We start from the raw sequence: 11,655 nt of genomic DNA, 5'->3' as shown, positions 1-11,655 counted from the left end.
TCATGGTTTGGAGGGCTTCTCTCAGGGGGGTTTGGGGGGCAAAAACCTAGAGGTGCAGCCTTAGAAGACGCACCTTCTTGCTCCACTCTGGCCACAAGGACAAGCACTCTCAGTTCCAGCTTGCACAGTGGGGCCTGTGGTGAGCCCATGTCATGGTGGGAGCTCAGGCGCTAGGAGACCCTCACTGATCACCAGGACGCCTATCTCAGCCTTCTCTCAGGAGGCTGCCTGCTGTGGGCAGTGGAGTGGGAGTGGTTTCAGGAGGCAAATGTCTGTAGGCTGCTCTCCCTGTGCTGTTCTAGAATCTGCCTAGAATCTAGAGTGCATTCACTCGGCCCATGTTCAAAAAAATCTCAAGATGGAAACTCAGGGCAAAACGGATGTTTAAAACTCTAGAACTGGTGCCCAGGGACGTATGTTAGCCTCTGCATGCCCTTGGTCACTTACAAGCAGTGTGATTTTGGACAAATTACTACCCCTCTCTATGTGTCACTTTCCTTCATAAAATAGAGATGACAACACATGCCTTCCCTGGGTCGTTGTGAGGATCAAATGAGGGAAGGGTTCAATGAAGGCTGACTCTGTGTGGGGTCCCAGCAGACAGAGCACAAATGTAAGGCAAAAGATGCTGTGTGCGTGGCCAGAGGCAGAGCAAGTCAACCCTCCACCCCAAAATCCACAAGCTGGCCCAGAAATTCAGCCATTTATTCTGCAATAGGCACTCAGTAACTACCAACCTAACCAATGCTGAGCTCCACAGATGGGAGCTGGGGACACAGAGGCAAGTGAGACCTTGTCGTCACTGCCTCCAGGAAGCCCACAGACTTGTAGGAGGGATATCTATAGAGCCTCCTAATCCAGGAAGGGGAGGTCTGGAGGAGGGGGCTCCTGGCCTTAGTCTGAAAAGACGAGCAGGAGAGTCGGTGAAGGTAGGAATCTAGGCAGAAGACTCAGCGTGTGCAAAAGTGCAAAGGAGAGAAAGCCGGGGATATGTCATGGGACACAGGGGTTGGGGTTGGGGCTGGTGTCTGAAGACAGGTGGGAGGGCATCGATTTCACAGACAGGGCAATGCATCGGTGATTGCTGAGAGGTTAGCCTAGCCCAATGATTTTCAACCGGTGTGCTGCAAGAATTTTTAAAACATTCAATACCTGACTAGTCAGGGGAACTGACCTCTCTTCCCTGAGACTGTCAAATAAAAAAAAAATGACAACAGTCAAAATTATACCTATTTTGTCAGATCAGCAAAAAATATTTTAGTGTGCTGCAGAATTTTAGTAATTAGTTTGTATGTGCCAAGATGAAAAAGATGAAAACTTGCTGGCTTAGCCTACAGGCTTATCATTTTGATTTTCCAGGAAGAGCACAGGTCTTGGATGGTCGCTTCAAGCCCGGGCTTTAGAAACCTATTCCTCCAGTCAGGCGGGCTCCCAGCCTCTCCTTGGATGCAGGTTGCTAGGCAAAGGCCCCGCCCCCACCGTGGCCTGGCCTCCGTGGGCCCGCCCACAGCTGCTGCTCACGCCCTCTCCTGGCCGCGCCGTGCAAGTGCATGGGAGTCTGGGAATGCCAGCCTGGGGCCTTTCCAACATCCTCCTGGCTCACAGCCACACCTCGGTCATTTGGGATGAGCAATGCCCGCCCTGGCCACCGTTCTCTTTGCTGTCCATCTTTTTTTGCCTGAGCCTGGCTGACTCCACCCCTGAAGAACCTAGGCTGGGCCAGCCAGCGGGGGAGAAGAGGCTGGAAAGGTGGACAGGCAGGTTGGTTTGAAGGTGCTGGTCTTTACTGTGAGAGCAGTAGGGAGCCATGAAACACATGTGAGCAGGGAAGTAACATGCGCAGATCTGTTCTTTTGATGCCCGTTCTGTGGCTGGAGAACAGCCTGGAAGAGCAGGCTGTTCAGGAGCTGGGTTGGATTAACTGGAAAGGCTATAGGGATCAGGGGTCCACTGACCCCACCAGGGTAACCATGGTGAGAGCCCACAGGAAAGGACAGAACTTGGCCTTTCACACCAGGGGTAAGGAAGGCAGGCCTCCCACCCTGCCCCACAGCTGGGTCTTTTCAGCCCAGCAGGCACATTCAAGGCTCTAGGAAAGATGAGGACCAGCCTCTGGAGATTCATCAGCTAACAGGCCTATTGGAGAACTGAGCAATCTTCCCATTCCTCGAAGGGGATATGGATCCCTACAACAGGGCAACAAGACATTCTTCTCACCAGGCCAGAGCTTCCCACCTCAAACCTCATAGGCTAACTAAACATCCTGTTTTCTTACATTCGTCTGGAATGGTCACAGACTGTCTTATACCTCTCTGTGTGCCTTCATCAGAAATGGAAAAATAGCTTTATTAACGCAGCTTGGTTGAAAAATATTTCAAAACAGTCTAGGATTAAAAAATATATATGATTTTAAAAAAATAAGCAAGGGCTGATCAGCCCCACCTGGCCATCCTGACAGGTCAGACACCAGTGAAGGCAGTGTGAATGAGGCTAAGTGGAACCAGAAGTCAGGCCTTCCACCCAAATGGGGCTTCTGTATCATTATTGCCCTGGGGGCAGGACCAACATTGGGGTGGCTGATAGTTTCACCCTCTAAGCCAGGCTAGTACAAAATCACTGCACCATCAAGTCCAGACTGAAGCCAATGCCTGGTTTTGCCCTGCTGAAACTACTTTGTGTCTATAATGCAGTAACTGAAAAATTCCCATGACTGTACCTGCACCAATGCCTTTCAACAGAGCAGGCCCTGGACCCCAGCCACCACACTGATGAGGGGAACAGAGTATTACTTCGCAGTGGTCCTACTGCTACTTGTCCTAGGAGGATGCTTGGGCACCCATGCCCACAGGCAGGACAGGAAGGTCAGCCTGTTCTCCTGGACAGAGAGCAGGATGCTGCTCCTCACCCTGGAATCCTTCACTCCAGGTCCCTTACCCTCTTTCTGACACCTACTTGGAGTGTCTATTTTACCTAACTCATTCTTGTCCTTTAAAAGGCAGATGAGGCCTTGACTTCTCCAGGCTTTCTCTGAACTACACCCCCCTCCCCCCCCCCGTCCCAGTCCCAATGCCATGGGACAGTATTTGTTTCTACTAAATTCCACACTCCCCGTGGGCAGAGCTGGTGATTGCCAGGCTCAGAATCTAGTAGAGATGGAGGATGATTTTTAAGTGAAGGAGCAAATGAAATCAGAGAAAGAGGCCCAAGATCCTAAATCAGCAGAATGGGACCAAGTTGTTTTTTAAAACCATGTCCCTCTGCAGGGACCATGAAAGGAGCTGGGGAAGGGAAACAAAAAGACACGTTTACATTTTAGTGTCTGCATCAGATTACCTTAAGAGTTTTCCATTTCTTAAAATAATAACAACAATAATTGAACTAACTCCTCCCTAAGTCTCTCACTTGATAACTGAGGTGAAGGGAAGGGAAAGGAAGGGGGAGCAGGGAAGGACTTGCCTAAGCAAACACATAGAAGCAGGCTGACAGGCCACAAACCCAGGCCTTCTGCAAGGATTTAAAGAGAGAATAAACCTTCCACAAGGATTTCCATTGCTCATTTTATTTCAACAGTCAACTGTCCCCAGAGAAGAAATTGCTGACATCATAGGTGCTTTGGAAGCACCATCCTACTCTGTGAGAACTGCATCAGTGCTTACAAATAGCCTACTTTTTTAAGTTGGCAATCACTATAAAAACACCAAATAATAAAACGTTAATACATTTTTCTTAAAACCAGAAATAATGCCTATAAATGGCTTAAACTTTATGGAGGGGAGGTGAAGCAGCCCAGTGGTCACAATGCTTACTAGTAAAGCCCCTTGGAGAAGGGACGAGGGGCAGTGGCCAGGTAGGCCATGGGAGACAGGGCAGCAGAGACGGACACTCCAGAACCTGCTGTCAGTGCCCCGGTCCTGGCTGCTCGCACTAGCCACTGGATGTGTTGGAAGCTTGATGTTTGTGCTGCCCCCAGCCGGGGGCCAGGCAGGGGCAGAAGGCTGAAATACATGGTGCCTCCTGCCCTGCAGTGGGGTCTGAAGAAATCAAAGAACTCCTCTGAGGGAGAGTCGCATAAAGGGTAGCACAGCCCAAAGATGGTTAAATTCATTCCTAAAAGTGAGTTTCCAGCAGCTCCCCACCCCTCAGAGTCCTGGCCCTCTCCTGATAGCTTCCTCCTCCATTTTCCAGTTCCAGCCTACATCTCAGGATTGAAACTTAGAAGCCACCCTCTTTCCTATCTTGAAATGGGAATTAACTCTATCTTATATCTATCACTATCCTCCTTCCCTGCACATCACTGAACACAGACAAGAAAATCATTGCTGTCACCCCTCCCAATGCCCCATTTTGCTGGCCCGAGGGCCTGGGCCTAGTTGGACTGCTCCTGAGACGATGGCTGGCTGGGCTCACGAGGCACCTCCGCATCCTGGTCATCTGCAAAGAACAAAAGAGAGGCACTGCATTTAGAAATAGGAAAAATTATCTATTTTCAGGTGTAAGTTTTCTACAAGGCATTCTCATCATTCCCAGGCCCTAAAGAGAATTAATTTGCCTTGAATTTGCTAGGTGCCAGGAGGAGGTAATTCTAGTCCTCATATGATACAGGCTCAAGTACAAACTCCAGTTCTGCCTGTCACCAGCTGGTGGCATGAAACAAGCTATCCCAAAGCTCTGAACCACAGCTCCTCCTGTCAAATGAGATGATACCTACCTACCTTGCAACTTCCAGTCAGTGTGGGGATCAGGTGAGACAGTGAGAACTAACTTTCACTAATGTCTTCATTGTTTCAGACTCTGGTTAATCCTCAGAATAACCTCATGAGGTAGGGAGCATTATTAGTCCACTTTTACAGATACTGAAACTGAGGCACTAAGGAATGAATTAAATTGCCCAAGGTCAGATAGCTGGTAAGGGCTGGAGCCAAGGCTTATGCCCAGGCTGTCCAGCACCAGAACCAGCATGCTTCAAGCCACACTAGGCCATCTCTCCAGCTAACAAATCTAAGCATCTCATACACAGCAGGTGTGCAACAGGCCTCAGTTTCGCCTCGGTAAAATGAGAATGATATCACCAGACTAACCTCAGGGGAAGATTGAAAGGAAAAAAAATCCTTGAATGTAAAAGTAACACAACCTAGGGATGGTTAAATTCATTCTGCAATGCAAAGGGCCCTCAAAAAACAAACAAACACCCAAAGCATTTTCACATCTGAAATTTCAGCTGACCTTCACAGTAACCCTATGAAGGGGCCCATTTTACAGATGAGAAGACTAGAGAAGGGTATGTAAGTGACCCAGATCACCCAGTACACCAGTGGCAGAGCTGAGGACAGGGTTTCTAGCTCATGAGGTTCTCTCTCCAGAATGCCCTGAAGAGAGGAATCATTCCTACCAGACCCAAACCAGTTCCTGCTGCTGCTCTAGGCTCAGCATTTGCTGCTTCTCCAGTCAAAGGCCTGGTACCTGTTCTGAGCACACTGCATACACACCTTCCTCTACGTCTTTGTCCATGAGCACTGATAGAGCCAGAGAATTCTGTTGAAATCTGAGCTCTGCCATTTACATCTACAAGAATCCCTTAGGGTTCTATTGGTTTCCCCACTTGAGAATGCGGTCCCACCTCCTTGACACTTGCCTATGGCATTTAGGGGAGGGGTATAAGGAAAGAGCTTATCCCAGGTCTGACACATTTTAATTCTGTTCTCAATTTCCCGTCCACATCTACTTTGACTAGCCTCGCTTTCTCCAGAAAGTCTTCCTGGCTCCCTCACAAACTAGAAGACTGGTGCTCACTTACCAGTGGTCTCCTGGTCCGTATCAGATAGGACAGTCAGCGAGAAAGACGCTGGTGGTGGTGGTGGTGGCAGTGGTGGAAGGAAATGGATCCCAGAGAGGAAGCCTGGTGGGAGGAACTGGGGCTGTGGTGATAGCGGTGGTGGCAGCAGTGGTGGCGGCAGCAGCGGCGGCGGGGGGTAGCTTGGCTGGAAGTCTTCAACTGGCTCCTGCATGGTACACTCAGCAGAGAAGCCAGACAGGAGGTTAGCCAGATGCGCTGATCAAACCTGACCCATTCTCCCAAATGGGGGGGCTCCCATGGGCTAGATCTGCCTATGTGGCCCAAACACCTGGACACAAGGCACTTGAAATGGGGCGTTCAGCAAACATCCACCAAATGATTGAAGGCAAGAAGGAACACAGGCACACCTCATATAAGCCTGGGGAACAGCCATTTAGTCACACTGACTGAGCCTTTCTATCTTTGCTTAGACACATTACCTCATTTCATCCTTATGACCCAAGGAGGGTGGTTTTCTTACCATCCTCATTATAATGATGAAAAACAGGGTCAGTGGAATAAACTACAGCCCCAGGGCCACAGAGCTGATGAGTGACTGAGGCAGAACTGGATCCCAAGTCTACCTGACCCTACTGCTCTGGGCTGGGCCAGGGTCTGAATGCATTCCCAATCACTTGTGGTCCCATTGCCTGGCACATGTAATGACATAGTCTCAAGAGTCAGGGGGCCTTTGCCTGGGTGCAGTGCAGCTGTTACTGAGTCAGAAAAGCTGGGTGACCTCACGAAAAGTGGCTTCAGCCATCAGCCATTCTGTGCTTCTGTTACTTCCTCAGAAGACGGAAGTTAACTCCATGCCACAGGATCTCAAGGCTGGAAGGAAGGGATCTGGAGGGGTGATGACTACATAGCTCAATAGCTCAAAGTTTAACAGAGAAAGACATGAATGTAATAAAAAATAGTAATGAATTTCAGATGTAGTTCCTATTATTTACTTCTCCATCCAGATACTTTACAGCAGCACTTCACAAGCTGTGTTCCGGAGAACCCTGTAGTCCTCCAAGATATTAAGAGCTCTTAAGTGTTCTTTGTCAGGGTAGTTTGAGAAAACTCACATACTGCCTCCACAATGGTGAGTCACATTTGAGCATATTAAAGCTTCGAGGCAGTATGCAAAAATCTCCTTAGATTAACCCAGCATTTCCTAATTTAATTTGACCACAAAGAAGGGAAGAAAGACTATTTTTAAGCACCTACTGTATGCCAGACCCTGTGCCAGGCACCCTACATGCATTACACCTTAGTTAATCTATCAATGGCCCCACAAGATAGGTACTTTTACCCCCGCTGTACAAAGAACCTGAGGTCCTTAGAGGTAGGTGACTTCCGCAGGCCATATAGCTAATAAAAAGAAGTAGGATTGGACCCCGGGTCTGTCCAACTCCAGGCCTGCGATCTTTTGTGGGAAGAGAACAAAGGAAGCAAAGCAGCAGCAGGTGGCACAGAGACAGGAGAAGGTGGAAGACGTCTCTTGGGAGTTTCTGGGAGCTTGGGCACGGGGAGCAAGACAAGGAGGAAAGCATTTCATAGGCTCTTGGGTTTGAAACGGCTTTACAAATAAATACTGGATCCTCTATCCAGACATAAAGGGGGTAGGAGGGGGATTATTAGAGCTTTAATTCCAAGCTACTGGGCCAAGTTTCTCCCTGGATCACAGCTCCTGCCTGGGGCCCGTGGTGGCAGCTCAGGCCCAGAGAAACCAACTGAGATCACACTCTTAACAATGGCCGTCTGGCAGGCCTGTCAATCAGAGCCCTGCTCTGGGCCCCGGGCTCCAGGCTTCTGTGTGAGCAGACGGTGTGTGTGTGCTCCACTTGGCCAGAACCCCTCTCTTTGTGTGGAGGCTAGAGCCACCATGCTGTCCCTGGGCTGCAAGGGGGTGGCCAGCACCCACAGATTTCAGGTGGGGCAGGGTGGTGGTGAGAGTCTTGTTTCCTCTACCTCTGTCTGAGAGACAGGCTTAGGGTAGCAGAAAGCACCTGGGCTCCAGAGTCAGGGGAACCCAGGTATACATCCTGTTTCCGTCACTGACCTTCTGTGCAATTTTGATCCCAGTCCCTCACTCACCAGTTTTGTGACCTTGGACAAATACATAACTTCTCTGAGCCTCCTTCCTCTACTCTACAATGGAATAATAACACATGCCTTGAAGGCTCAAATAAGGGTCAGTGGGCACCCTAGAAATGATCAAGACCAAGGGGCCTGACACGGAGTGGGCACACCAACTGGGATTGAGCATATATATGTAAGAGCAGCAGGGCAGGTGGAATAAAGAGGAACCTGGAAAGCAGTCAGGATGGGACTCACCGAGCCTCCTCCATGGTAGTGGCTGAAGGACACATGCCGGAAGCCCTGCTGCAGGGGGATCCCCAGGCCCGGGGATGGATCCTGGTAGCCCATCGGGAATGAGCGATAGGAATACATGCTGGAGCAGCTGGGATACAGCTTAGAAGGCTCTCTCTCCAGGTACTCAGACCCCACCACAGTATCTGAGTTGATGCTCAGAGAGAGCCCTGAAAAGGAAGGCAATGAGGGAAGTATTAAAAACACAAAGAGCTGGGGGGAAAAGCATCGCAATACTGTCCAAAGACAGCAGTATAGTAAACACTCAGATCCGTTTACAAAGAACTCCCACATCCATTATACTTTTGACGCTCCCTGCTTTTTAAACCTTTCAACCATGTCCCACTGTTCTTAGAAAAAGTCCTCAGCACAGTCATGAAGCCCCATGAGGGCTGATTCCTGCCTTCACTCCAGCCTCCTCCAGTATTATAACCTAGCAGTTCCTTCTTTCTCATCCACCTCAAAGCCTCTGCAGATGCTGTTCCCTAGTCTAGGAAGGCTTTCTCCCCTAAACCCATTTTGCCTTTGAAGTCCTCAGTACTGTTTCTACTCTTCTTTAAGACCACACCTAAGCCATTAACTATCAGAGTTCCATACACTGATTTGTGTGATTCTTTGATTAGTGCTGTTCCTCTCACAAGGACAAGACCTTTGAGGGCAAAGACTCTGACCCCCCCACACACCTTTTCATCACTAGTGTCTGGCACACAGTTAAGTGCTCAGTCTCTGTTCATGGAGAGGGGGAACAAAGGCAGGCACTGTGTCGGTGCAAAGGTATTCTTCTCTTATAGGGTGGCTGTTTCAGATCTGTCTTCCTCATCTAAATTCCCTAGGGACCAAATTTTCCTAGACTACCCCAAAAGACGGAAATGGCCTTCAGGGAGCATCCAAGCCAATTTCCTTAGCACATACAGGAGAGAGACTGACACAGAAAGAAGCAACTTGCCTAAGGTGACAGAGTGAGCAACCCCCAGTCTCCTGACTCAGACTTGTGCTCTTTGTATCACACACCATAGGGAAAACCAACAGGGGTCTGTACTCAAAAACAGCCGTTATTTTGTTGTTGTTTTGTTTTTATTTTATTTTTTAAATCCTCACCTGAGGGTATTTTTTTCCATTGCTTTTCAGACAGTGGAAGGGGGGGTGAGAGATAGATAGAAATACCAATGTGAAGCAGACACATGGGTTGGTTGCTTCCCCCAGGTGCCTGGGACCAGGGGAGCCTGCAGTCCAGGTAGGTGCCTTTGACCTCAACCCTTCAGTCTGCAGGCCCATGCTCTAACCACTGAACCAAACAGGCTAGGGCAAAAACAGCCATTTTTTAAAAGCCTCAGACCTACATGTGACTTGAAGTTTTACTTTAAGAATGAAAGTATAATTTACATTGTTACATAAGGAACAATGTAACTTATACACACGGTGCAAAGGAGAAAAATAGTAACTCAAAGAACCAACTCTCTCCTCCGTGGAGCAGAAAAGCTGTACCATTCCCACCCACGCCCGGGGAAAGAGTGGGAAAGGGTAGAAATGATGTGCGCAGGCGCACTGAGCCAGGGCTCGGCCTCCAGGGCGCACACAGCCGCAGTCACGGTCGAGAAAGCACTTCCGCAGGAAGTCATGTGAGCGGAGCTGCGGGGCCAAGAAAAGAGCGGGAAAAGGCGCGCAGGCGGATGGGAGCAAGGCACAGTGGAACGGAGGGCCTCTGGGAAAAGCCTCCAGCCCTTGGAAATGGGGGGCGGGAGTGCGCAGGCGCGGTGATAATTGCGCTGGCCCACCCACAGAGACGTTCTGGGAGGAGGCGCCTCCGGCCCAAGAAAAGGGCGGGAAGAGGTGCGCAAACGCAGTAGGGCCAATGTCTCTGCAAGAAGAAGCCCCAGGGAAGCGGGCTGGAGGCCATTTTTTTCTTGCAAGATGAAAGGCAAAAATTGTAGCTAAATATTGAAAGCCGTCTGCACCACCCACTCCTTCCTATCTCTTTTATCTTTTTGCAAAAAGGTTCTCAACCCCAATCCGTATTCTGAGGAAGGTTTCTCAAAGCAAGTTTACCTCAGAAAGTACTTTCCCCACCCCCAACCCCGAAGTCCCTCCAGGGACGCCAGCATGGGGTGCGGGAGACTGCAGCCTTGAGAGAAACCCACGGCGGGACAAGGCCGTGTGGGGCCTGGGACTCTTACCGAAGGCGAACGGCGGGCTGGGCACGGGCCGCAGAGGCCTGCGCATCTCCAAGTGGCCAGGGCCTCCCCTGCCTGCGGCCTCCGCCCCGAGCTGGGGCCCTACAAAACCGGGCATGGCCACGGCAGCTCGGTCGCTTGGACCCGTGTGGCCGCGACCGGCCACAACTGGCTGGAAGGCACTAGGGCCCGGGCTTGGGCCGCGCGGTGGTCTCTCCAGCAAGTAGGCGGCCGCACGGCCCTCGGGGCCCGGCTCCACTTCTCCGGAAGCGGCAAGCGGAGGCAGCGGGCGGAGGCTGGAAGCCGGGGCGATAGCCGCGGCCCGGGAGGCCAGCTCCTGGTCCTCTTCGGAGGCCTGCTTCTTGAGCATCTTCTGCGCGGCCATGATCTTCTGGCGTTCGGTGATGAGGTAGCACTTCTCGCAATTGCACTGCTTCCAGCGGCACTTGCCTGCATGGCCCTTGACTGCCACCAGGTAACCGTGATTCCGGCACCGCGAGCAGTTGGGGGTGCGCAGCATCTTGTCGGCCAGCTTGGCGGGGTCTGCCATCGTAACACAACCGCCGCCTCTGGGAGCTGCAGAGCAAGTGAGGCGGGGAGGAGCAGAGCCCCAGAAGTCCCTGGTGCAGGGGACACTGGATACACTTGTAACAAAGTGGTTCTCAGTACATCCCCGGAACTGCAGCAAGACCCTTGCATTTTCCCAACTTCGGGGGGGTGCACAATTTGGAGTTTCTGCGCCTTAATTGTATGCAAGGGATTGAGTTGAGTAAGTTCTACATGGAATGCTATTGCATGTATGTCATCTGGGTTATCTGAAGGTTTAGGCATTTAATTTTCCAAAGTTTCTATTCTTGTTACCCCCGAGACACGGTATTTTGTAACTTCAAAATAGGGGGAGTGATATTCAGTGGTCCACAGATTTAAAGCTCCAGAGGAACGTCGCTCTCAGTAAACCCGTTCCAGGAGAAAAGCATTCCAAGATGAAAACAGTGTTTCTCCTTCCAAAAGCTGCTGCTTCTGCAACATTTCATTTCTCTCCCCTGCAGAGAAGCAGCCATTCACAGTGATGCTTCTAGAATATTCTCAAGAGCTCAGTGCAGAGTGATAGTTGCTCAAGGGTGTGTCCTGTTAGTAGTTCCCATTTAAGAGTCTTGTTGGTATAGGAGTTCATTTCTGGAAGATGGCGTGTTGCTGTGTGTTGATGTCTTCCCAAGTAAAGCATATTTAGAATGCTTTAAAGTAAAATAGGATATTTTAGCATTAGTTTGAATCATTGCTTAACTTTGC

At 50.2% G+C, this 11,655-nt stretch overlaps 1 protein-coding gene across 1 annotated transcript; it reads right to left on the bottom strand.

Moving 5' to 3' along the window:
* Positions 1-4,366: 4,366 nt before the first annotated feature.
* Positions 4,367-10,891, bottom strand: DMRTB1 (DMRT like family B with proline rich C-terminal 1). Its single transcript, XM_016210872.2, has 4 exons — positions 10,369-10,891; positions 8,159-8,364; positions 5,795-5,999; positions 4,367-4,431 (listed from the first exon to the last, which is right to left on the bottom strand). The coding sequence occupies exons 1-4, from the start codon at positions 10,883-10,885 to the stop codon at positions 4,367-4,369; spliced, it is 993 nt and encodes a 330-aa protein (XP_016066358.2). The 5' UTR covers positions 10,886-10,891.
* Between the last annotated feature and the right edge of the window lie 764 nt (positions 10,892-11,655).

This window comes from Miniopterus natalensis, chromosome 9 (assembly GCF_054644295.1).
Source record: "Miniopterus natalensis isolate mMinNat1 chromosome 9, mMinNat1.hap1, whole genome shotgun sequence".
NCBI classification, from domain to species: domain Eukaryota; kingdom Metazoa; phylum Chordata; class Mammalia; order Chiroptera; family Miniopteridae; genus Miniopterus; species Miniopterus natalensis.
This window is presented reverse-complemented; position numbering and strand designations above follow the sequence as displayed.